A 24,083-nucleotide genomic window follows, 5' to 3' on the forward strand; every position below is an offset into this window, starting at 1 on the left:
GGACCCTTTAGGAGCAGCAGCGCGCTCTCCTCGGATGAGCAGGGGCTCCAAGGATGGGCGTTTCCTTCCACACTAGAGGAGAAGGCGTGCCGTGCAAACCGGTTCACAGTAAACTGGTAGGCAGGCAAGTAGGTGTGTTAGCAGCCCGTCCGTCATTCTCTGCTGGTGGCCACTTACCTCGCTCGGCCCCTTCTTAGAACGGGCAGTTAATAAATGTATCACTTTCAACTGAAATTGCCTACCTCTTAAAACCAACTGACTCCTCATTTCTAATATAAACTATTAAGAGTCAAAGCTGCGTCTTCCTTTTCTTTTGTGTCGTCTTAAAGTGCTTTGTATTGGGGCCTGCATACAGTGGTGTTCAATTAGTGTCCCTCCCTCCTGAGGACCACTTCCCTGTCCCACCCCCACCTCTTTGAGTCGCCTCCATATCTGGCCTTAGTGTGGGTGGGAGGAGGCCGTCTTTATTCTCAAGGGGGAACTGTTGACACCCAGTTCTATTGAGAATCAGCAACCAGACCATGCTCACCAGCCACCCTCCCAAAGAGTCAGTCAGGAAAGAAAGGGACACAACAAACATAAAGTAGCATGGGAAGGCGCAAAAGCTTCAACTTTACCCGGATTCTTCTCTGAGGCTTTATTTTTCCAACCCTGATTTAGAAACAAGCACAGTTGTTAGACACCCCCCTGACCCCCGCCTTTCTCTGCAGGCCACTACTATTCCCCCTACCCCCACCGAGGCGAGCAGCTGGTCTTTCCTAATTGGTAATCTATCTTAATAACAACAGGGCCTGAAGCAGCTGTTGCCCCGAATAAGGGCTGTTGTTAATTGACTTGTTGGTCCTATTGGTGTTTAAGAAAGGATTACGTTAATAATGATACTAATGAAACAGAAAGTTACACAGTAAAAGGAGCAGGAGGAGAAGAAGAAGAGGGGAGAAGGGGAAGAAAAACGAAGAATTATTATCGTTGCTGTTCCTGGCATGAGTATTACAGTCACCCAGCCCTGTCACGACCCTGTGTTGTGACAAAAGTCTTACTCAAAATTCCAAGAGGATTTGAACTTTTTCAGGCTCGGTTTCATTCATTTCTCCCTAGGATGAGATTTCCAAGCAAATCGCTGACAGAATGTGCTCCTGGCTGCCTGCATATGGAAGTAGGCAGGCCCTCCAACAGAGAGGCTGTTCCATCACATCAAGGGAAGGAGCGCCAGGCCCAAGTTCAGAGAAAGGCATTTCAAACTCCCAACTTTCTATAGTCGGAAAAATGGCTATGATCCTGCTCATTTCTATATATACCTTTCCCTTGGCAATGACCAAAAAAAAAAAAAAAAAAAAAAAAAAAACGTGAGGAAGGAGCTGCTTCTCAGCTTATGGTGTGGGTCATTCTCTTTCCAAATATAGAAAAGGAATGAACTGTGGGGGTTAGCGGGAGCTATAAAAGCCCAGGCCAGCAACAGCCCCTTTGTAGCTGCTCTCTCGTGGGCAGAGGTGAGTCACAGCCCCTCTTTACCTCATGTGGCTGGGCACTCTGTGCCATGGTCCTGCCTGGCTTTGGTGAGAATTAGTTATGGAGCTAGAACCCCCTAGCCCCAAATGCCCACCCACCCTCTGCCTCCAGCACCCCACCGAAGCAGGGATCCTTCAGGCCCCCTTACTCCTCCCCAATCTCCCCTCATGGGCAGGATCTGTCTGGACACCCCATAGACCGCGGTCTGTCCCTTTGCCTCTCGGCGCCGTGCAGAGGACCATCGGATCCGGTGCCTTCTCCTGCCCTCACCTTCTCCACCTGGGTTGTACGCCTGTCAGGTGTCCTGTCTTCTCAAGACCACACTGGCTGTGTATCAATTAGCCCATCTCAGAGACTTCTCCCTGTTCACAGAAGACAAGAGAACTGGCCTGGAACCACAAGCTTTTCAAACAGAGATTCTGTCTTTCTGGCCCAATTCTAAATGGGAGGCATTGCAGACTGATGAAGGCGCCATAGTGGGCTGGTAGGAGCCAGGTTTGGGGGCAGTTGGGGCCTTTTACTACCTTCGTGGCTGACCTGTGGGTCATGTCCCATCTGCTCCTGCAGCTTGCCTCCAGCGTAAGGCTCTTTTTCAGTTATTAGTCCTTTATCCTCGTGTAGTTAATTCATCAAGAGCTGATTGGAAGCGGAACCAGACACTTCCAGGTGTTCTGAGTTTTCTTTTTGTGTATTTATGGCAGGTCTGATTCCTCAGCTGTTGCGAACTTCTGCTGTCCTCCTGCGGGTGTGACTCTCAGGTGAGCATTCTGGCCCTGTCCCTTGGCTGGTGGAGGTCTTCAGGTGATCTGAGATTCCCAGTCCCTCCCGCCTCCCAATGGCCTGAAGCAGAGAGTCTAAGACTGCTCAGATAAGGACAGGTTAGGCTGGAGAAGAGCATAGACTTTCCACACGGATGCTGAAGTCAAAGGCGGCTTCTACTCTCAGCAAGTGAAGGAAGCACCAACTCGTTTCTTTGTGTAAGGAGGTAGCCACCTTGATTGAAAATGGTTCAGTAATTCCTTAGCTATTTTCCATTGAGTATACTCTCTGAGAAGAAGGACCTTTATTTTTTTATGGGGTTTATTTTTAAAGCTTCCCTCAGCAACACCTGGATTTTACAGCAAATGAGGTCCTGAGAGAGTTGCACTCACCTTTAGGTCCTTCACCCATCCGACCGAGCCTCAGATAATCGAGGAGCTTGAGGTACATACACATGCTCTGGGCCCTTTGCACAGAACAGCCACTCAATAAATACGGGCCCATTTGACTTTCTGAGCACTTAAGTCCTGTGGGTGGAGTTCCTAGGACCGAGGACAGCCTTGCTCCCAGGGCAGCAGGACAGCAGAGCAGATGCAGAGACAGGACTGGAGCCTGGCTCAGGCGGCGGCTGGGCTCACCTGCTGGGTTTGCCTTCCAGCTGACAGCATGAGTAGTGACACGGAAATGGAAGTGTTCGGCATAGCCGCTCCTTTCCTCCGGAAGTCGGAAAAGGAGAGGATCGAGGCTCAGAACCAGCCCTTTGATGCCAAAACCTACTGCTTTGTGGTCGACTCAAAGGAAGAATATGCTAAGGGGAAAATTAAGAGTACCCAGGATGGGAAGGTCACGGTGGAAACCGAAGATAATCGGGTAAGCCTCGTCCTCACCGACTGGCCCTCTGTCTGCTCCTCGCAGCTGCCCGGTCCATGCATCCGCCCCTCCCCAGCCCCTTCCCGATGTGGCTCTGGCACTGGACTGCCCCTTACAGGGTCTCTGTTTAGCTTTCCCTGGTGTCCTTGTAGAAAGCACCGTGAATTCTGGCATCAGGTTGCAGGGTAGGAGAGGAATCTGATTGTGTCTGGTCAGAGCAATTAGTGTTCAGGTGCTTCTGTCATGTCATGTTGCTCCAGGTCAGACAGGACTAGCTCTGTGCATCCCGAGGGTGTGGAGTTGGAGGTTGAACAGTAGGAAGACCTCTTCTAAAACACTCTCCTTTGGTAGCCTAGGTTTTCCCCAAATGCTTCTAGCGGTAGCCAGCTACCTGAGGAAGTAAGGAGAGTGAGTAAGGGACCCTCTTTCACTATAAATTCAATGTGAAATGGCAGCCGTCTCATATCGTGAAGGCCACGAGCAGCGTAGCCTGCAATGGGCCATTGTGGGAGTGTTAGGAGGAATTCTGGACTTTGCTACTTTCTGGAATCTAGACCAGAAGAATCTGGAATGATCCAAGAAAAGTTAAAAAAAAAAAAAAGAAGAAGAAGAAGAAGAGAGGAAAGGGAAATGGGAAAGAGAAAAGAAGTGTCTAGCTTTCCCAGGTGTCTGCACCCAGGTTGGGTGTGAAGGAAAAAGGCCCTGAAAACTGCCCTTCAGTGCTGTCAAGCATTGGCGCTGCCAGGGCATGGCTCTCTGCATATTTCAAATAACAGGGCTAAACGTGGGCTTACAAACCAAACGTTTTGGATGAAGCTAAACGTACGTTTAGAAGCTAAACGTAATGGATGACAGTCTAAGACAATCTAGATTACGCCCAAGGAGGGCTGGCTGCACAGGTGGTTTAAGTGAATCTCTGCTGGAAGGCGGGGAAAGGCAGGTTTCCCACCCGCCTTGTCCAAAGATGGGACCAGGGCAATGATTCATCTTCAAAGGAAGTCTCAGAGAGGAAGGAGTAGAGGGCGGCGCAGGGGAGAGGAAGCCAAGCCCGCACCTTCTGTGCTTGAGGAATCCTGAGGGCATCGGGGCTTTTCCTCTTAAGGGAAGTACAAGCACACTTGTCAGTTCCTGGAGCCCTGCTCTGCCTCATGGCCCCCTTACCTGGTGTGTAACACTCTGACCCCAGAAAGGCGGGGAGGGCTGAGGTGGGGCTTGGTTCTCATTCAGAAGCATGGGTGGGAGGGTGGTGAAGAGGCACGAGAGCTCTGAATGTGGGTAACTCTGGGTGCCAGCCCGCTAATCCAGTGCCACCTCCCACCTTCTCTTCTGTCCCTGCCTCAGGGACACCCATGGACGTGCCATTCTCTGAGTAGATAAGAACAAGCTCATCAGCTTGGGGAGCAGGGTTGTGATCCAGTTCTTGTTCCTGAGCTGGAAGGTTCCTCTGGTTTCCGTCCTGTACCATCTCCCGCATCCACCCACAGAGATCCTCTTCCCTTTTTTCTGTCATCTTTCCCTCACCTCAGGCCCAATGGAGAGGGAAAACACAAAAGCCCTGCATGACAGGAACAAATCATATTGTATCACCTCCATCGCAAGCGGCCCGCAACCTTGCTGTTAAATGGGCATTTTCTCTAGCGCGTGCCTCTTCTAATCTCGGCTCACAAGCCTCTTGCTGGGGGACAGATGTGGGCAGCGGGCAAACCGCACAGAGAGTAGTGGGTAAGCATTGAACCTCTTCCCTTTCAGACGGTGGTGGTCAAACCAGAGGATGTGTATGCCATGAACCCACCCAAGTTCGACCGGATCGAGGACATGGCCATGCTGACACACCTGAACGAGCCCGCCGTGCTGTACAACCTCAAGGACCGCTACACGTCCTGGATGATCTATGTGGGTGCTGCCACTGGCCGTGCTTTCTTGGAGCATTCAATGGGGCTGGGGCAGAGATGCTCGTGTGGGTGATCCGATTTTGAAAGATTAGTGCTTGACTAAGCTGTTGAGCAAAAGAGGGGAAATGGGGGGAAAAGAAGAAAGGGGGAAGAGAAAGATAGAAGATGAGAAAGCAAGGGATACAAAGGGTAGGAAGAAGACAGGCTGAAAGAAGACGGGCAGGGAGGAGGAAGAGTGAGCACAGAGAGTACGAAAGACAACTCTGGGTCTCAGCCGTGTCACTTACCAGCTGTGGTAGGGCCGGCTACACTTTTCTTTGAGCCTTTCTTGCCTCACTTATAAATAGAAATTACATCTTCTCTCCATTACTAGTTTATTGTGAAGAAAAGTAAAAAAATAATAATAATAAAGGCAAAAGGTTTTATATTTACATGTACACACATACATATGTATTTTTTACCCTCCCCCAGACCTACTCGGGCCTCTTCTGTGTCACCGTCAACCCCTACAAGTGGCTGCCGGTGTATAATCCCGAGGTGGTGGATGGCTACCGAGGCAAAAAGCGCCAGGAGGCCCCGCCCCACATCTTCTCCATCTCTGACAACGCCTATCAGTTCATGCTGACAGGTAGGTTTCCAAGAAGGACGCCTGGAGTGGTGGGGCCGGCACTGGACAGGGCCCAGGAGAGCTGCCCTGTGGCCCCGGATCTGCCCCATTTGGCCTGTGACCTCCACACAAAGGAGAGGAGGGAAAAGGTGCTTAAACAGGCAGAAAGAGGCCCGATCTCTCAGGGCCTTCAGGCCTTGATGAGGAGTTTGCACTCATGTCCGTATTGGTTAAATCATATGAAACTGACGTTTTTGTAGGCCAAAACCAATATTGAATCAGGAGCCACTGACTGGTGGCAAGCCGCTGGCTGGTTTTAAACAGGGCTTAACCTCTCTGAGCCTCATTCTCAAGCTCCCACCTAGGACTAAACCGTATTAGAGGGAAGAAGAATTGTGCATTGAACTCTGACTGCTTGAGAAATGGGGTAGAAATGGGAAGCTCTTTTTATATTGCCATCAACGCTGTTTTATTTTTTTCCTCTGGCAGATCGTGAAAACCAGTCCATTCTGATCACGTAAGTGTCCAAGGGGTAGAGCAGTTTCATAGCTGTGGCTCCTTGTCCCCAGTGCAGGAGGCAAAGGTGCCACTTGCTGTATCCTGTTTGTTAGAAAGTATTTAGAAAAAAAATCTATACTGAAAAAATAGATTTGGGGATGGGCAAGAAGGCATGTGGAAGGCCTCAGAAGCTGGCGTTACCCATCCTTGGGTCAGCTCAGCGGTGGAGTCTTCCCTCGGGTCTCTGCCTGTCTGCGTGGTCTCTCACTTTTGTTTTGGTAGGTGTGTATCTGATGTGGCTCAGAGTATGTCCAGGCCTCTATGTGACATCCTGGGGAGCCTCTGTAGACTAACAGAATGTGTTTCTTTCTTTCTCTCTCTCGTGATCGCTCCAAATAGCGGAGAATCCGGGGCAGGGAAGACTGTGAACACCAAGAGGGTCATCCAGTACTTTGCAACAATTGCAGCTACTGGAGACCTCGCCAAGAAGAAGGACTCCAAAATGAAGGTATGGAGAGGAGGAAGGCTCGCTTTGCTCTCACTTCTAACCTTTGTCTTAACTTCCGAAGGAAGGGTCAAAGGGCAAGGAGAGCAGGCCCGGATTTGAAATCTTGAAGGACAGCCAGTAATCTTCGACAACCCAGTGTGTGGTTGATCGTACAGGACCAGATCCTGTCATTTTTCTGGAAAATAAGGCTCTAAGGCTTAACTAAGAAAGGTTAATTTGGGAGCAGCTCAGAGAGCTTCTTCTTTTATGGTGGAATCACATACACCAATTTGAGAGAACTGTAGCATGTACCAGGGTTGCCAAAAAAATGTATACAAGTGGACACTTTGGTCAACGTTGCTCAAGCAGTAGTTCATCGTAATCAGAAGTGTCTGGACGCTGATGGTAACCACTTTGAGCACCTCTTGTAATTGCAGAAGTCAAACGTGACTTGCATTCATCTTTTGTTATTCATATATATTGAGTATTACAATTTTAATACAGTTTTCCTTTCTCAAAATATGTATACTTTTTTTGGTACCCCCTGTACTTGCCTTTCTAAATGAAAATATTACAACAGTTTGAAGTGAATACAGACACCCTAACTACCTGGAGAATCAAGGAATAGAATGAGGCAGTAAAACAATTTTTTGTTTTTATTAGTTTCAGGTGTACAAAACAATGTCATAGTTAGACATTTCACCCCTCACAAAGTACCCCCTCCCCCAATCTATTGCCCCTCTGGCATCGAATACAGCTGTTACAATTCCATTGACTATCTCCCCTATGCTGTACTCCGTATTCCGTGACATATATATATATATATATATATATATATATATATTTAATTACAGTTGACATACAATATTATTCAGCTTCAGCTTCAGGTGTACAGTGCAGGGGTCAAGCATCTACACTGTCCATGAAGTGGTCTCCCTAATAAGACATGTGCCCATCTGACACCCTACAAAATCTTTACAACATGATCGATTGTATGCCCCAAACTGTCTTTCATTCCCTGTGGCAATATTGTAGTTCCCAATGTATGCTGTCTAATCCCTCCCCTTTCTCCCTCATCCCCACCCCCCTCATTAAAGGAATTTTAAGGCAAGGCACTCGACTATAGCTAGATAAAACAAAATGGCCAAAGTGTCTTGAGCATGACGCGCTGGCAATTTGGTTGATCCTCCACCTGGAAAGGGAGGGAGGGAGGGACTGGCTTGGCCATAGACAGCCAGGCAGCAAGGGCAGGCAGGAGTGCAGAGCTTGGAGCGTTGCTTACTGTCATGCTGTGGCTTCTTTCTCCCTTGATCTCGCACATTAGGGGACTCTGGAAGATCAGATCATCAGTGCCAACCCGTTGCTGGAGGCCTTCGGGAACGCCAAGACCGTGAGGAATGACAACTCCTCCCGTTTTGTGAGTCTGAGTTCAGGACAGCTGGGATTTTCTCTGGCGCCTCCTGTCCTCGCGGAGGTCACAGTGCAGTGGGAATAGAAAATGCAAGAAGGAAACAAATCAACAAGAAACTTTCCGATAATGATACATTTACATAAAGTTCAATAAATCGGGCGTGTGATAGAGTAAATGGGGCCAGGGTCTCCTGTAGACAAGGTTGGCAGCGAAGGCCTCTCACTGGGCCTGGCCTGTGAACCCCAAGATCTGCAGGATGAAGAAGGACAAAAGGCAAAACAAGTGCACCATCTCTGAAGTGGGGGAGGGCCTGGTCTAGTCACTGGATCTAAAGAGGGTTCCAGTGGCTGCAGCAAGGTGGGCAAGGAGGCGTGCCCTGAAGTGAGGGAAGAGGCAGAAAGAGACTTGGTCACATAGGAGCATGTACGAGTATGAGAAGGAGTTTAGATTTTATCCAGAAAGCAATGAATGATTCTATAAGCCGGGAAGTGATAGGTTTGATTTGCATCTTGAAAAAAATCATTCTCTTACTTTGTTGATTGGATGAGGTAGTGCAGTTTGGAAACATTGTGGGAAAGGGGGATGTAAAAAAGGGAGGCACATCAACTGGACAGAGAAGAAGGGAGAGAGAGGAGGACATACGTAATTTCAAACTATAGGAAAATAAAGCTCCTATTCACATGACCCAGGAGACTACGGTAGACGCTGGTCTCTCCCCAACAGGGCAAGTTCATCCGAATCCATTTCGGTACCACTGGGAAGCTGGCCTCTGCAGATATTGAAACTTGTAAGTAGATTATTGGGATCAGATGATGTCTCGGGGTGGTGGGAAGCAGTTTGGAAAACAGTCCTGTATTTGTGTTCATAGATCTGCTGGAGAAATCAAGAGTGACCTTCCAGCTGAAGGCTGAGAGAAGTTACCACATCTTCTACCAGATACTTTCAAACAAGAAGCCTGAGCTCATAGGTGAGGAAGTCCCCAGTGGGGTTGGTCTTTGAGGCATTTCAGCTCTGATATCACCAGACCACTGAGAGCTGTACCTACCTATATGTAGGGGACTTGACAGCCAACAGAGGGAGTTTGTTGTAGAAATGGGATGTGGCTGAATGCACAGTGACATACCAATTAAAAACAAAAACAAACAAACAAACAAACGAATCCAATTGACAGCAACAAGATTGGACTGCTACTGAATTCAGCACTGGTTTATTTAAAAAACACCTTTGAACAACTAAGCATGTAATTGTCCTTTAGCGCCCCCTTGTGTTCTGATACGGAAACCAACCTTTCACCAAACGCTGTGAGGTCAATGCAAAATCAGATGAATAATCCATCCGGTGGATAGGCACCCTGTCCTTCCTTTGTTCTGCACTTCACGGAGGCCTCCTGTCCATGGTCTTCTTTGCCCTTTGGCTGTGTTTACTCAGTCTTCTTGTCCGAAGCCTGGAAATAGGCTGCAGCTTTTCAACAGGCTTTGGAAAAACTATGGTGTTGTACCCAACAACCTATGTTTCCCTCAACGTGGGCTCTTGTCCCGACCCACACTCATACAGTTTCCCTATTACCTTTTCTGAACCTACATCAATGTGCACCATGTGCTTGCAAAGAAAGAGAATTTATATACTGTATTCTCTCTAGGGCTCCTTAACCTACCTCACATAGGCGGGCTACACAGTCTTTCCTGAACTTGATGTTCATTCACAGCCTGAGTATCTGTTTAACAGGGAGTTCTAACTCTAAATTCCACGTGGGCTCCAACAGTGAAAGTCTCAGCCCAGAACACAGGAGTTCAAATCCACTGGGTGGATGCTCTCTTTGCATCTCTGTGACCTCTTTTATTCATTCAGAACTCTTTCATATCATTTCAGAGCTGTTGCTTATTACAACCAACCCCTACGACTACCCCTTCATCAGTCAGGGTGAAATCCTGGTGGCCAGCATTGATGATGCTGAAGAGCTCTTGGCTACGGATGTAAGTAGAACTGAAACGTGAAGGGTGCTCCTCCTCGGTCATTGGGGTCAACCGAGTGACATGCTGTCCTCTCAATGCCAGAGTGCCATTGACATCTTGGGCTTCACCCCAGAAGAGAAATCTGGACTCTACAAGCTGACAGGAGCCGTGATGCACTACGGGAACATGAAGTTCAAGCAGAAACAGCGAGAGGAGCAGGCAGAGCCAGACGGCACGGAAGGTAGAAAATCACCACAACGGGGTATAAGCCAAAGTTGAGTGGTTGTTCAACTGAGGTTGTTTGTTGCCTCTTTTGAAAGTGATTAATCCTTCTTCCACCCGGAGACGTGAACCTCTCTGGGGCTCAGAGGCCTGTAGGCACTGCTACCACCCGTGTTTGCTGAATCACTAGAAGGGTCCTGTTTCAGCTGCAAAGAGAAGTGACCAGGGCTTTCTGGAACCCAATCCTTTCTTTTCACAAAATCTAGCGTATTCTCTGAGTGACTTAACTTCCATTGGCTGCATGTAAGCAGTTTAGAGATATGGAATGTAAAACACACTGAGATAAACTGAGCTAAGCCTTGCAACATCTGGGTGATTTTCAAAGTGGTTCTACTTTGCCAAGCATTAGGGCTTTCCCTTTGTGATCGGCTCTCTTTTCTTACCAGTGGCTGACAAGACAGCCTATCTAATGGGCCTGAACTCTTCAGACCTCCTGAAAGCGTTGTGCTTCCCCAGAGTGAAAGTTGGGAACGAGTATGTCACCAAAGGTCAAACTGTGGATCAGGTAAGCATCTGCTTCAAGGCCGAGAAGCAACGCAGGTACACAGTGGCCACTGCTTTCACACCCATCAGCTCATCTTTCCCAACAGGTTCACCATGCTGTGAATGCCCTTTCCAAATCAGTTTATGAAAAGTTGTTCCTGTGGATGGTCACTCGTATCAACCAGCAACTGGATACGAAGCTACCAAGGCAACACTTCATTGGCGTTTTGGACATTGCGGGCTTTGAGATCTTTGAGGTTTGTGTTGCTTATATTCATGCTTTCATGTGGCTTTGTATGGGGGAGACTGGTTTTCATGACCCTATAGGGGGAAGATGTCAAGAGAGCCAACATATCAAAGCATCACCCCTTGTAGGAAAACTAGATGGAGGGTGGATCAGGTAAAAGATATGTGGGAGGGTCTATGTTATTTTAAGAGAGAAGGAGACTTGTGTCAAGCGCAATTTTAAAGATATTGTCCAATGAATAAGAAAAATAAATCAAATGCAATTATTGACTTAGGGAGAGCCAGGCATATAGAGAATTTGATAATAAGCCAATCATACAATATTTTGTGTAAATATCCCATTGGTTCTGGGTTAGAAGCTTATCGTCATTCATCAAAGTGTGTATTTGGGGTCTACCCGGTACAAGACATGCAGGTGAACAAAAGATGAGCTTGTAGTCTATAGAGGAAGATGAGAAGTATTGTATATAAGTCAGTGCACAGGAGAGGCCCAGACAAAGGAAACTCAGGAGAGGGGGTAACACCTTCTTGTTGGAAGTTCAGAGAAGACTCCAAGGAGGAGGTATGATCTGAGCTGGGCCTTGAAGAATATGAGCATATCTGAAAACATAAATGAGCTGGCTAGAGCCTGAGCAATGAGGAGGAAGGTTGGTGCACCTTTGATTTTGACCTAAGTCTAACTTTTCGTGCGACCATTATATTTTGGTGTTAGTATAACAGCCTGGAGCAGCTGTGCATCAACTTCACCAACGAGAAACTGCAACAGTTTTTCAACCACCACATGTTCGTGCTGGAGCAGGAGGAGTACAAGAAGGAAGGCATCGAGTGGACGTTCATCGACTTCGGGATGGACCTGGCTGCCTGCATCGAGCTCATCGAGAAGGTATCCTATTCTATCCATTCAATCCCCTCTCCACACATACTCTGTCGCTCATCACCGCAGCTCACATTTTCCCCATCTACATTTTGCCTTGCCTAATCTAGCCAATGGGCATCTTCTCCATCCTGGAAGAGGAGTGCATGTTCCCCAAGGCCACAGACACCTCCTTCAAGAACAAGCTGTATGACCAGCACCTGGGCAAGTCCAGCAACTTCCAGAAGCCCAAGGTGGTCAAAGGCAAGGCTGAGGCCCACTTCTCGCTGGTGCATTATGCGGGCACCGTGGACTATAGCGTCTCAGGCTGGCTGGAGAAGAACAAGGACCCCCTGAACGAGACGGTCGTCGGGCTGTACCAGAAGTCCTCCAACAGGCTCCTGGCACACCTCTACGCCACTTTTGCCACCACAGATGGTAACAGACTCCGTGGAACACCTTGTAGTCATGCTTTCTCCCTCCATTCAGTCCACAGGACCGAAACATCCGTATAGATCTGCTAACAGCATGCACTATCTATCTTTTATTTCTTTCAGCTGACAGCGGAAAGAAGAAAGTTGCCAAGAAGAAGGGTTCTTCCTTCCAAACTGTCTCTGCCCTTTTCAGGGTAAGAAAAATACAAGTTTATTTGCTTGTAGTTGGTTTAAGTCATCTCCCATGAGCAATGGAGGGATTCTAAACTTGGTTTATTCACGAAGAATAATGTGGTCTTAATCTGGTTACTGTCACTTAGTGAAGTTGAGTGGTGGTGTGATGATACAGAAAGGAGGTCTAACAAATGTAGGACTAGACTGTCATTATTGCACTGCCACTAGCTGAGTTGGCTGGCCTGGGAGGTGTGTCCTCAGCACAAGCTCTCTGACTTGCCTGGAGGACATAGGCAATAGCATCTCAATCTCCCAGTGAGGCTTGATGCATTCTTGAGTTGATTTCAGAGGACATTTTGTGCTTGGTTAGTCTCTGGCTCACTGTGCAGCAAAAGACTACTATATAAGTTATTTGCCTACTCCTCTAGCTGTAGGACTATGAAAAGAATTAAGTAATTCCATCCTTCTTTAGAATTCATAGGTTTAAAACATATGTCTTATTTTTCATTACAATATATCTCTGTGTTTATAAAAAGCTTACAGTAGGCTGTCAAACTTAATCTTTTTCTTTTAGGAAAACCTGAACAAGCTGATGTCAAATTTAAGAACAACTCACCCTCACTTTGTGCGCTGTATAATTCCCAATGAAACCAAAACCCCAGGTAAGACACCTGTTGGCTCTCTAGATGGTGGTCAGTTTTTAAGAAATTCTGTGTGAAGCTGATGTTTCTTGCTTCTGTTCTCAGGGGCGATGGAACATAGCCTTGTACTCCATCAGCTACGCTGTAATGGTGTCCTGGAAGGGATCCGTATCTGCAGGAAAGGGTTCCCAAACCGGATTCTCTATGGGGATTTTAAACAAAGGTGTGTCATCAAAATGTTCTATGTGATTCTTGATGAGATGTGCAAATACCAGAATGTGAGACAGAGAAATACTGATGAAAAGACTCATTTCAACAGAATAATTATGGACTTCCATGTAAAATGACTTGGCCAAGGTATACATACTTCTTTCTTCCACGTTTTCTCAGAAGCTTATCTGATACACACATGGCAGAAAAATGCCTGGCTTAAGATTTAAGAGACCTAGATTCTAGTCCATTATCTAGCAGTGTGATTATGGGCAAGTTTCTTTCACTCTCTGGACCTGAGCTTTCTTGCTTATAGGAAAAGAAACCTGAATTGGATGTCTCCCAGGTTTGTGTTTTTGCTAATAGTCTCTGATTGTTTCTGTGTCTATGATGGCAGATACCGAGTGTTGAATGCCAGTGCAATCCCTGAGGGACAATTCATTGACAGCAAGAAAGCTTGTGAAAAGCTGTTGGCATCCATTGATATTGACCACACTCAGTACAAATTTGGACATACCAAGGTAATGTGTCAATTCTGACAGATGCTGGCCTTTAGACCCTTTTAGACTTCTCCAGAAAACTGACTCATATCATCCTTCTTTCCGCTAAGGTGTTTTTCAAGGCTGGCTTGTTGGGAACCTTGGAAGAAATGCGCGATGACCGCCTGGCCAAACTGATCACCCGAACACAAGCTGTGTGCAGAGGGTTTCTCATGCGCGTGGAATTCCAGAAGATGGTGCAGAGAAGGTTGAGCAGGGTCTTTGTCATGAGCAGTTTGGGAGAAGTGGGGAGTCTCTCAGAAATAACTGATATTTTGTTTTTAGGGAATCCATCTTCTGCATCCAGTATAACATCCGCTCATTCATGAATGTCAAGCACTGGCCCTGGATGAAACTCTTCTTCAAGATCAAGCCCCTGCTGAAGAGTGCCGAAACTGAGAAGGAGATGGCCACCATGAAGGAAGAGTTTCAGAAAACCAAAGACGAACTTGCCAAGTCAGAGGCAAAACGGAAGGAGTTGGAGGAAAAATTGGTGACTCTAGTGCAAGAGAAGAATGACCTGCAACTCCAAGTACAAGCTGTATGTGTTTAGAAATCTTCTTTTTGTTCCCCGACTTTCCTTCTAGATTTGATTATTTAGGAAAATAGAGTTTTGGTGGGATTTCTGCTTTTTTAGTTGGGGTGTTTCATAAAGAACTTCATATATAACAAATACTGGAATGTCATCAAGTTTATCTCATTAAAGGAAAACATGAAATCACGATTCTTTTTTTAAAGGAAAGTGAAAACTTACTGGATGCTGAGGAAAGGTGTGATCAACTGATCAAAGCGAAATTCCAGCTTGAGGCTAAAATCAAGGAGGTGACTGAGAGAGCTGAAGATGAAGAAGAGATCAATGCTGAACTGACAGCCAAGAAGAGGAAACTGGAGGATGAATGTTCAGAGCTCAAGAAAGACATCGATGACCTTGAGCTGACATTAGCCAAGGTTGAAAAGGAGAAACATGCCACAGAGAACAAGGTACTCTCTTTCTGTGTCTTTCCAGCTTGATGTAGTCATTGTAAACCATACCTTATCTCTTCTTATAATTGCTTATGGCTTCTTCTTAGGTTAAAAACCTTACTGAGGAACTCGCTGGGTTGGATGAAACAATTGCAAAGTTAACCAAGGAGAAGAAGGCCCTCCAAGAGGCCCACCAGCAGACCCTGGATGATCTGCAAGCTGAAGAAGACAAAGTCAATTCTTTGAGTAAAATCAAGGGCAAACTGGAACAGCAAGTCGATGATGTAAGTAAATACTGCTACTTGGCACTCCTAGAACTTCAGGGTTTGAAGAGCCCCCAGGAAACCTCTAGTGCAAAGCAATTGTTCTCAAGAGGAAATGGTGCTTTTTGCAGCTGGAAAGTTCCCTAGAACAAGAGAAGAAGCTCCGTGTAGACCTGGAAAGGAACAAAAGGAAGCTTGAGGGAGACTTGAAGCTTGCCCATGAGTCTATATTAGATCTGGAGAATGATAAACAACAGCTGGATGAAAGGCTCAAGAAGTACGCACTAAAACCACTGATTTCAATTTACATATTACTGAGTACTTGGTCTTCACACATCCTACATTTCCCTTCACAGGAAGGATTTTGAATATTGTCAACTGCAAAGCAAAGTGGAAGATGAGCAGACTCTGGGTCTCCAGTTTCAGAAGAAAATCAAAGAGCTACAGGTAGGAGGAGTTTGGGATTTTTCTTTTACGTGTGGGTCCCTCACAGTGGGCTGGGTGCTCTGTGCTATAAACCATTTAGAGCAAGTGAACAGCAGCGTGGGTCTGCCTGCCTCAGTGGTTTCCTTTCTGCTAGGCTGACACAGCAGTGATGGATAATTTTTCCATAATTTTAAATAACATACATAATTGAAGTATTCTGAGCCAACATTTAGTTGAACGGACAATATCCTGGGTTGATCACTGCAGGGGGATGACCATGATGGGGCAGGGAAAATTCATATGAAAGGAAATGAGCAACATTCATATTTCTCTTGGAGAAGTTCCAGAATTGGTTTGTCTAATGGGAATGGAAACTAGCCTGTTCTTGACATTCAGAGACAGTCACTCCGGGGTGGATTGGCTGCCCTCTACAGGCTCGAATTGAGGAGCTGGAAGAAGAGATTGAGGCGGAGAGAGCCACTCGAGCAAAGGCAGAGAAACAGCGCAGTGACTATGCCCGAGAACTGGAGGAACTGAGCGAGCGGCTGGAGGAAGCCGGAGGAGTCACCTCCACCCAGATAGAACTGAACAAGAAGAGGGAGGCTGAGTTCCTGAAACTGCGCAGGGACCTGGAGGAGGCCACCCTACAGCACGAAGCAATGGTGGCCGCCCTGAGGAAGAAGCACGCGGACAGCGTCGCTGAGCTCGGGGAGCAGATAGACAACCTGCAGAGGGTCAAGCAGAAGCTGGAGAAGGAGAAGAGTGAGTTCAAGTTGGAGATCGACGATCTCTCCAGCAACGTGGAGAGTGTGTCAAAATCGAAGGTACTTGGGTTGGATGGGGCCCAACGCTTTCTATTAAAGAGACCTCTTCAGTCATTCAGATCTCAATGCTGACTTAATTTTCTCCTCCTTTTCAATCCTTTAGGCAAATCTGGAAAAAATATGCCGAACTCTGGAGGATCAGTTAAGTGAGGCCAGGGGCAAGAATGAGGAAATTCAAAGGAGCATGAGTGAGCTGACGACACAGAAGTCTCGTCTCCAGACTGAGGCTGGTGAGCAATGGGAAATGAGAAAGGGCAACACCTCATGGGCACCTAAGAGGGGCAACTGGTCAAAACTTAAAGGGCAGGATTTGTTTGGGGGAAAAGCAATTGGAATAACCTACAATACAGCCACTGAAATTATCCTGAAGGAGGAAAATGAGAGTTCAGTAAAAACAAAAGAGAGAGAAGTAGACCAGAAAAAGAAGGGACTCAAAATATCACTTGGTTCACACACTTTCAAAATTAATAGAACCTGTCATCAAAAAGAGTCTAAATGGCAGAATTGGGATTGGAAATCAAATCCCATGGCCTTTCTACTTGCTGCACATAAATTCAGATTGTCCGCAGTTAGGTGAAATGAAGTGTTTTCAGACTGTCTGCAATCAAGACAATAAAGAACATGGCTAAGTTGTATAGGTTCTTGGTGTGTAGTAGAAATAGTGGGGAACATTATTTGGGGCTTTCACCTAGAAAATGTGGCTCCATCTAGTACTGGTCCTACAGCCAATCATCACAGGTGACTCAATCCTTTCATAGCAGACACAACCAAGACAACGAACAAAAGCAGTTAGCTGCCACTTCTAAAATACTTTTGGGATTATAAAGAGTCCGTAAGCGTCTCAACCCCTCCTTTTTTCTCGTACTTTCATATAAGCATATGAACCTGAACTTAACATATTCACCCAAGAGTTTACCTTCAAATTATATATTGAGTCCTTGAGAAAACAGTATTTCCCTTAATGACAAATTGACAAACAGCTGGAAATACTAGCCCCTGAAAGGTCTGATGGGAGTTTTTAGCTGTTTCTGATACTGTTTAAATTGACAGTTGTTCTCAATGGGCTTTACTGACAAAAGTCACTCCATACTTCTAATAGTTTACAATACTTATCAGGTTGTGCTTTCACTTCCCTTTTTATGGACTCATCCCTTCACCCCGAAGAAAGGACCACACCTTATAATTTACTCTCTCCCAAGATCTTAGCACAGTGTTTTACACACAGTAGAAACTTGGTGAATGAATGAATGGGTGAATTAATAAAATGAAAACATTTCCTTCTGGACACAGGTGAGCTGAGTCGTCAGCTGGAAGAAAAGGAAAGCATAGTATCCCAACTTTCCAGGAGCAAGCAAGCATTTACCCAGCAAATAGAAGAGCTCAAGAGGCAGTTAGAGGAAGAGAGCAAGGTACATCCCCTGAAGAAGTGCTTCCTTGCTCTAATTTTCAAGTACCACCTGCAGGAAAAACAGGGCAACTTTATTCAGTAGGTGATGATAGCAAGCACATACACGGATAGTATCATGCACATGGCATTATCATATTAATCCTTTGGGGGCTCTCGTCTTTCTTGACTTTTTCAGGCCAAGAACGCCCTGGCCCACGCCCTGCAGTCCGCCCGCCACGACTGTGACCTGCTGCGGGAACAGTATGAGGAGGAGCAGGAAGCCAAGGCTGAGATGCAGAGGGCACTGTCCAAGGCCAACAGCGAGGTTGCCCAGTGGAGGACCAAATACGAGACAGACGCCATCCAGCGCACAGAGGAGCTGGAGGAGGCCAAGTGCGTAACTCTATTTACCTTCAGAAGAACTTGAACCCTTAAATGATTATATGATAGAGGGCATTGACTTTAGAACTGCTTGGGAATTAATTTTTTTTGTTACTAGATGTTTCCTCATCTCATCTATCTTTTAATGCAGTGCTGTGCCACTGGAAGGACCTGGCCTAGCACATTTCCTTAAGACAAAAAACTTCGATCTTGATTAGAGACATGGAAGGAAGGTTGTTGATCACTGATTTTTAGCAGCTAGGAAATTCTCCTGAGCTTATGAAAGCAAATGGGTGCTTGAATCACAAAGGATTGAAACTTAAATAGCATCTGCTTCTCTTTCATATTCTCCAAGGAAAAGACTTGCTCAGCGCCTTCAGGATTCCGAGGAACAGGTTGAGGCAGTGAATGCGAAATGCGCTTCCTTGGAGAAGACAAAGCAGAGGCTGCAAGGAGAGGTTGAGGATCTGATGGTTGATGTTGAAAGAGCCAACTCACTGTCCGCCGCTCTGGACAAGAAGCAGAGGAACTTTGACAAGGTGTGGGGTCAACTCCGTGCTAGCTAAACACCGCCATGTGTGGAGTGCCTTGTAGTCATGGAAGGGAGAGCCTGGGTCCCAGTCCTGACCTTGCCCCACTAGCAGTGTGACCTTGGGCAAGTCGCTGAACTTCACTGAGCTGTAGTTTCCCAAAATGAAATGAGGATGGGATGGGGGTAGAAGTCCCTTTCAAACACCGTCAGTGGAGACAAACCCATTTCCACAATGTTATTGAGCCTCAAACATTTTTCTTCCCCCATACTGCTGGTCTGTCTGGGCAACCGGCATGTGGGAATCTAACTTGGGTCCCATTGAGGAGCTTTTTGGAAGCCCCTGTCGGTATGGCAGATAGGTTGATTTGAACCAAAGTTTTAATGAAATATTTAAAAATGCAGGGCCATTTTCATATTAAGAAAAGGGCAATTATGCCCAGCTAGTTCCTTCTCAAAGTATCCATTTGTGTTTTGGAGACAATAATTGTTAATGATCAATTATTGATCTTGAGTAAATTTGTAGAATGAACTCTTGGTTTGTCCAATAATCAAGAACAAGGAGCTAGGCAAGAGAAACTGCCGAGTACAGATCCAAGTCTACGAGGATTTACCTTAATGGTTATATTTAATTAGAAGCTTGGAGGAGAAGAGCTAATAAATGGAGATATCTTCCATCCCGGTGTTCTAGGTGCTAGCTGAATGGAAAACAAAGTGTGAGGAGAGCCAGGCAGAGCTGGAGGCATCTCTGAAGGAATCCCGTTCCTTAAGCACTGAACTCTTCAAACTGAAAAATGCCTATGAAGAAGCCTTAGATCAACTTGAAACTGTGAAACGAGAAAATAAGAACTTAGAGCGTAAGCAGTTCAAAACCATCTGAAATCTCCTTCACACTATTGCTAGAGTGTATGCTGGAGTGGGCGTGACTTCAGGCTCAATCCTTACACATGCGTCCGTGAATGCGTGCACAGAAAGTGTTCATCATCGAAAGGGTTATTTTTGAGTCTCTCTCTAGGCAATATTTTATCTCTAAGAAACAGCGTCCTTAGAATTATAATAAACTAGTTAAAAAGGATCCAGGTGATGCTTACCATGCCTGGATAACCTGTGCAGAGGTGTTCAAATGTAATCAAAAATTATTTCTTTGCAGAGGAGATAGCAGATCTCACAGAACAAATTGCTGAAAGTGGTAAAACCATCCATGAACTGGAGAAATCAAGAAAGCAGATCGAGCTGGAAAAGGCTGATATCCAGCTGGCTCTTGAGGAAGCAGAGGTGAGCAGAATGCTAGGGGGGAGGCAGAGGCAGGAACAGACACATCATGGCGGAGCGCCCCCCAGGAGGCTAGCTGGCCCCACTCTGTGTCTTAATTTTTGCCCCTGTAAAATCACAGCCCTAAAACCTGCTCCTTTCCTATGAAATAGTATAACTATGAGGTTGAACGAGATAATACTGTGACTTGTCTTCAACTGATTGGAGAAAAGCATTACACTAAAATAGGAACTAAAAAAAAGATTTTACAAAATCTTAGATGGATTTAAACTATCCATAAAGTGCCTTACACGCCTAAGAAATAGGTCATTTAAATGTTATTATTGTTTGATAGTATAATTAAAAGCAATGAGTCAGATTTTATTTCTGCACCGAAGATAAATTAGGGATTTTTTTTTTTAAGATCGTTTTGCATTGTAGAGTTAGTGTTACGAATATTCCATTGAAACCCTGAAGGGCAGTATAGCAGGCTCTATACCATCACTGACCCTATTTCTATTTTTTTGTCCTCTAAAGGCCGCCCTTGAGCATGAAGAGGCCAAGATCCTCCGAATCCAGCTGGAATTGACACAAGTGAAGTCAGAAATCGACAGAAAGATGGCCGAGAAAGATGAAGAGATCGAGCAGCTGAAGAGGAACTACCAGAGAACGGTGGAAACGATGCAGAGCGCCCTGGACGCGGAGGTGCGGAGCAGGAATGAAGCCATCAGGATCAAGAAGAAGATGGAGGGGGATCTGAATGAAATTGAGATCCAGCTGAGCCATGCCAACCGCCAGGCCGCAGAGACCCTCCGACACCTCAGGAGTGTCCAAGGACAGCTGAAGGTCTGAGAGCTCCCGGGTGGGCAACCTCTCCTGTCCACAAAGACTCAACTAGGCTTATGGCCCTAATGCGTCAACTTCAACTAGACTTTTCCTTTTTCCACTGGCTAGGATACCCAGCTCCACCTGGATGACGCCCTCCGGGGCCAGGAGGACCTGAAGGAGCAGCTGGCCATGGTGGAGCGCAGAGCCAACCTGCTGCAAGCCGAGGTGGAGGAGCTGCGGGCATCTCTGGAGCAGACGGAGAGGAGCAGGAAACTGGCTGAACAGGAGCTCCTGGATTCCAACGAGAGAGTGCAGCTGCTGCACACCCAGGTGAGGGAAGTGGGCAGCAGAGGAGAGAGATTTCCACCTCAGATCTGCCTGGGTAACATCTGTTCCTCTGGCGCTAGAACACTGGCCTCATCCACACCAAGAAGAAGCTGGAGACAGACCTCATGCAGCTCCAGAGCGAGGTGGAAGATGCCAGCAGGGATGCACGAAATGCTGAAGAGAAAGCAAAGAAGGCCATCACAGATGTAAGGCTTTTCCTCTTTGCTCCCATTAGGCTGCCCAGGCTGGGTTTCATTAGAGACCCCTGCCCTCTCCCAACCCTGCCACAGCTCCCGTTAGACAGGATAGGGCCTCCCTGGGGACACACCTGGTGTACATTCTGCTCCAAAACCACTGCCCACCTCCCTCCAACTCAGCGTGTCCTCTCTTGCACATTTAAAAGGTGGGTATAAGAAATAAGGGAGCGTAGAAAAAAAAAGACCGGAAGGGATTGTATTTTGTCTCTTATGCTCATGAGGAGGTATACTTTCTTTCCTTCAACATATGACTTATTCCAAATATAAAAATGAGACTTCAGATGTCCATATGCCACCAAATTTCACTTCACAAGAAGCCAGCGTGGTTTCCACCACCACCTAGTTTTTGTGGGTCTCAGAGGCCTTCTCCCTGCAGCCACAGTGCCATCTGCTGCCTGAAGGAGAACATTATGTTGCAACTATTTTGCTCTCTTGCGGGTTCACGCACGCCCTAATTCTGTAGAGGCCTTCTCTTAATCTCACTGTCTCCAAACCTGTGATGCTAGGTATCAAAATCAATCTTTTCTAAGTCTCTGGGGCCTTTGGAAAAATATATTGGTGATCACGGTGATAATGAAAGAAAGAATTTCCTTGAGGTGGGCGAAGGTCCCAAGGAGGCCAGGTTAAGAAAAGGAAGAAATCATTTCCCATCCAGGCCTTTGAAGGTTTCGTGTCTTAGGTTCTTTTATATACCTGGGGTAGCCCTTCTCATATTCCCCTGTGGAAGAATGGGTTCAACCCTCTTACCCACTGTCCTTTTCCTTCAGCACGGCTCTGGTCCTCTGAGTCCCCAAGTTTTGCTAGCTCCAAGGTCTGCATCTTAGTGGGTCTGATTTGCTTTTCAGGCGGCGATGATGGCGGAGGAGCTGAAGAAGGAGCAGGACACCAGCGCCCACCTGGAGCGGATGAAGAAGAACCTGGAGCAGACGGTGAAGGACCTGCAGCACCGTCTGGATGAGGCTGAGCAGCTGGCGCTGAAGGGCGGGAAGAAGCAGATCCAGAAACTGGAGACCCGGGTACTTGCAGGAAGAATCCCAGCATAAGCAGAGTTTTCCGACTTCCCCCGTTGGTGCTACAGCCCCAGACTAATTTCCCTACCATGTCTCCCAGATCCGAGAGCTGGAGTTTGAGCTGGAAGGGGAGCAAAAGAAGAACACTGAGTCTGTAAAGGGCCTGAGGAAGTACGAGCGGCGTGTCAAGGAGTTAACTTACCAGGTAAGTGAAAAGAAAACTGGAGAGGCATTTTTTTCCCCCCCGTAAAGTGCAACCACCACCCTGGGTTCTCTCTCCAGAATAAAAAAAGACACGCTTCAGCCCCAGAAAAATGGCTGGACCTCATTCAACTCTGTCCCCTCTTCTAGTTACATCCCCATGCTCTCACTTTTAGAGTGAAGAGGACAGGAAGAATGTGCTGAGATTACAGGATCTGGTGGATAAACTTCAAGTAAAAGTCAAGTCCTACAAGAGGCAGGCTGAGGAGGCTGTAAGTAGACATGTTTGTGATTTTAGATCAGTTTCTCGCACTGAGCTCTGAAAGAGGTGCACGTTGATCTTACCTGCCCGGGCTCTTTTGTTTTAGGATGAACAAGCCAACGCTCATCTCACCAAATTCCGAAAAGCTCAGCATGAGCTCGAGGAGGCTGAAGAACGCGCTGATATTGCAGAATCTCAAGTCAATAAGCTTCGTGCCAAGACCCGAGACTTCACCTCTAGCAGGGTAGGTGGTTCCTATTGGCACCAAATGGAGAGCAGCAGGCGTGCGCTAGATGACCTGGGAAGAACCCACTGTGATGTAGACATTTTTGAGCTGGAAGGAACCTTAGAGAACACCCAACTTTAGAACTGGTCAATCTTGGACTCAGGAAGGGAAAGGATTTGCTTAAGGTCACTTAGCTGAGAAGAGCGCCTCTAGAACCCAGGTCTTATGTTGCAATAAGATTTAAACACCATCCTGAAAAGGAATGAACGTTTTCCCACCGAGATCTTTCAAGTGCCCTCTGCCGGCATTGTCTTCAGTCACTATTATTATACAAGTAAGCAGATACCTGTAGGTAGGAAGTCCCAGTGTATGGGGCTAGTTCTCTCCGAGGGCTAGTTTCTCTCGCTATGGGCCGAGTTCCTCCATGTATGCAATCGTGTATTCTCTGGAGGTCCAAAAACTATCCTGTGTCCTACTGAAATACATAAGCAAGCACCTCTCTGATGCTCCAGGAGAGGGAACAGGAGGAAATGTGTCTCTGCTATGTGACATAACTAAAAACCCTATGTTCTTTGCAGATGGTGGTTCATGAGAGTGAAGAGTGAGTGACCTCCTTCTGGAACAGGACAGAGAATATGCAAAATGTATATTTTCATGGTTCCTGACCATTTTACTTAATTTCCATAGGACTGCTTTTCACATGCAATAAACTTTGCGTTGTTTTCAGTTTGGGGCTGGTCCATTGTATTTGTTTTCTTCTTCCCTGTGGGGAAATGATTCATTGGTGATTTTTAATGCCTACTGTTGAAATCTCGGTAAGCAGATGGCTTGATAAATTCACTTGGTGTGTGTCCTGTGGGGATAGGGAGAGGTTGCTTTTGGTTAAAACTTGAGATTCGATCAGAAAGAAAAAATACTAGGTTAACTACAGCTTTGGCAGAGGGAGGGTGAGTTGTCATCTCTCAATATGATGAGGGAAACACAAAGGTTTGGTTTGGAAAACCCCACCTCAAGATGAATAGGTTTATAAGGTAAGGGACAGTTCCCACCCCACCCCCACACACAGACACATATTCTGTCAGGGAACCTCTGGAAAGTTCA

The 24,083-nt window shown here is 46.5% G+C and overlaps 1 protein-coding gene across 1 annotated transcript; it reads left to right on the plus strand.

Annotated features, from left to right (window-relative positions):
* The first annotated feature begins 2,226 nt into the window (after positions 1–2,226).
* Positions 2,227–23,615, plus strand: LOC117013852 (myosin-3). Its single transcript, XM_033091366.1, has 40 exons — positions 2,227–2,267; positions 2,927–3,138; positions 4,888–5,031; positions 5,502–5,658; positions 6,127–6,154; positions 6,535–6,643; positions 7,947–8,039; positions 8,757–8,820; positions 8,902–9,000; positions 9,903–10,006; positions 10,088–10,226; positions 10,654–10,772; positions 10,858–11,007; positions 11,709–11,879; positions 11,981–12,287; positions 12,407–12,477; positions 13,032–13,119; positions 13,204–13,321; positions 13,706–13,829; positions 13,919–14,055; positions 14,133–14,388; positions 14,586–14,828; positions 14,918–15,094; positions 15,205–15,350; positions 15,430–15,520; positions 15,934–16,323; positions 16,427–16,553; positions 17,614–17,732; positions 17,907–18,103; positions 18,447–18,630; positions 19,312–19,477; positions 19,771–19,895; positions 20,409–20,717; positions 20,826–21,029; positions 21,107–21,232; positions 22,129–22,299; positions 22,394–22,498; positions 22,671–22,766; positions 22,863–23,000; positions 23,561–23,615. Exons 2-40 carry the CDS (start codon positions 2,935–2,937, stop codon positions 23,585–23,587), a joined length of 5,823 nt encoding a protein of 1,940 aa, XP_032947257.1. The 5' UTR covers positions 2,227–2,267; positions 2,927–2,934; the 3' UTR covers positions 23,588–23,615.
* Positions 23,616–24,083: the final 468 nt, after the last annotated feature.

The sequence above is a fragment of the Rhinolophus ferrumequinum genome, chromosome 21 (assembly GCF_004115265.2).
Source record: "Rhinolophus ferrumequinum isolate MPI-CBG mRhiFer1 chromosome 21, mRhiFer1_v1.p, whole genome shotgun sequence".
Lineage (NCBI taxonomy): Eukaryota > Metazoa > Chordata > Mammalia > Chiroptera > Rhinolophidae > Rhinolophus > Rhinolophus ferrumequinum.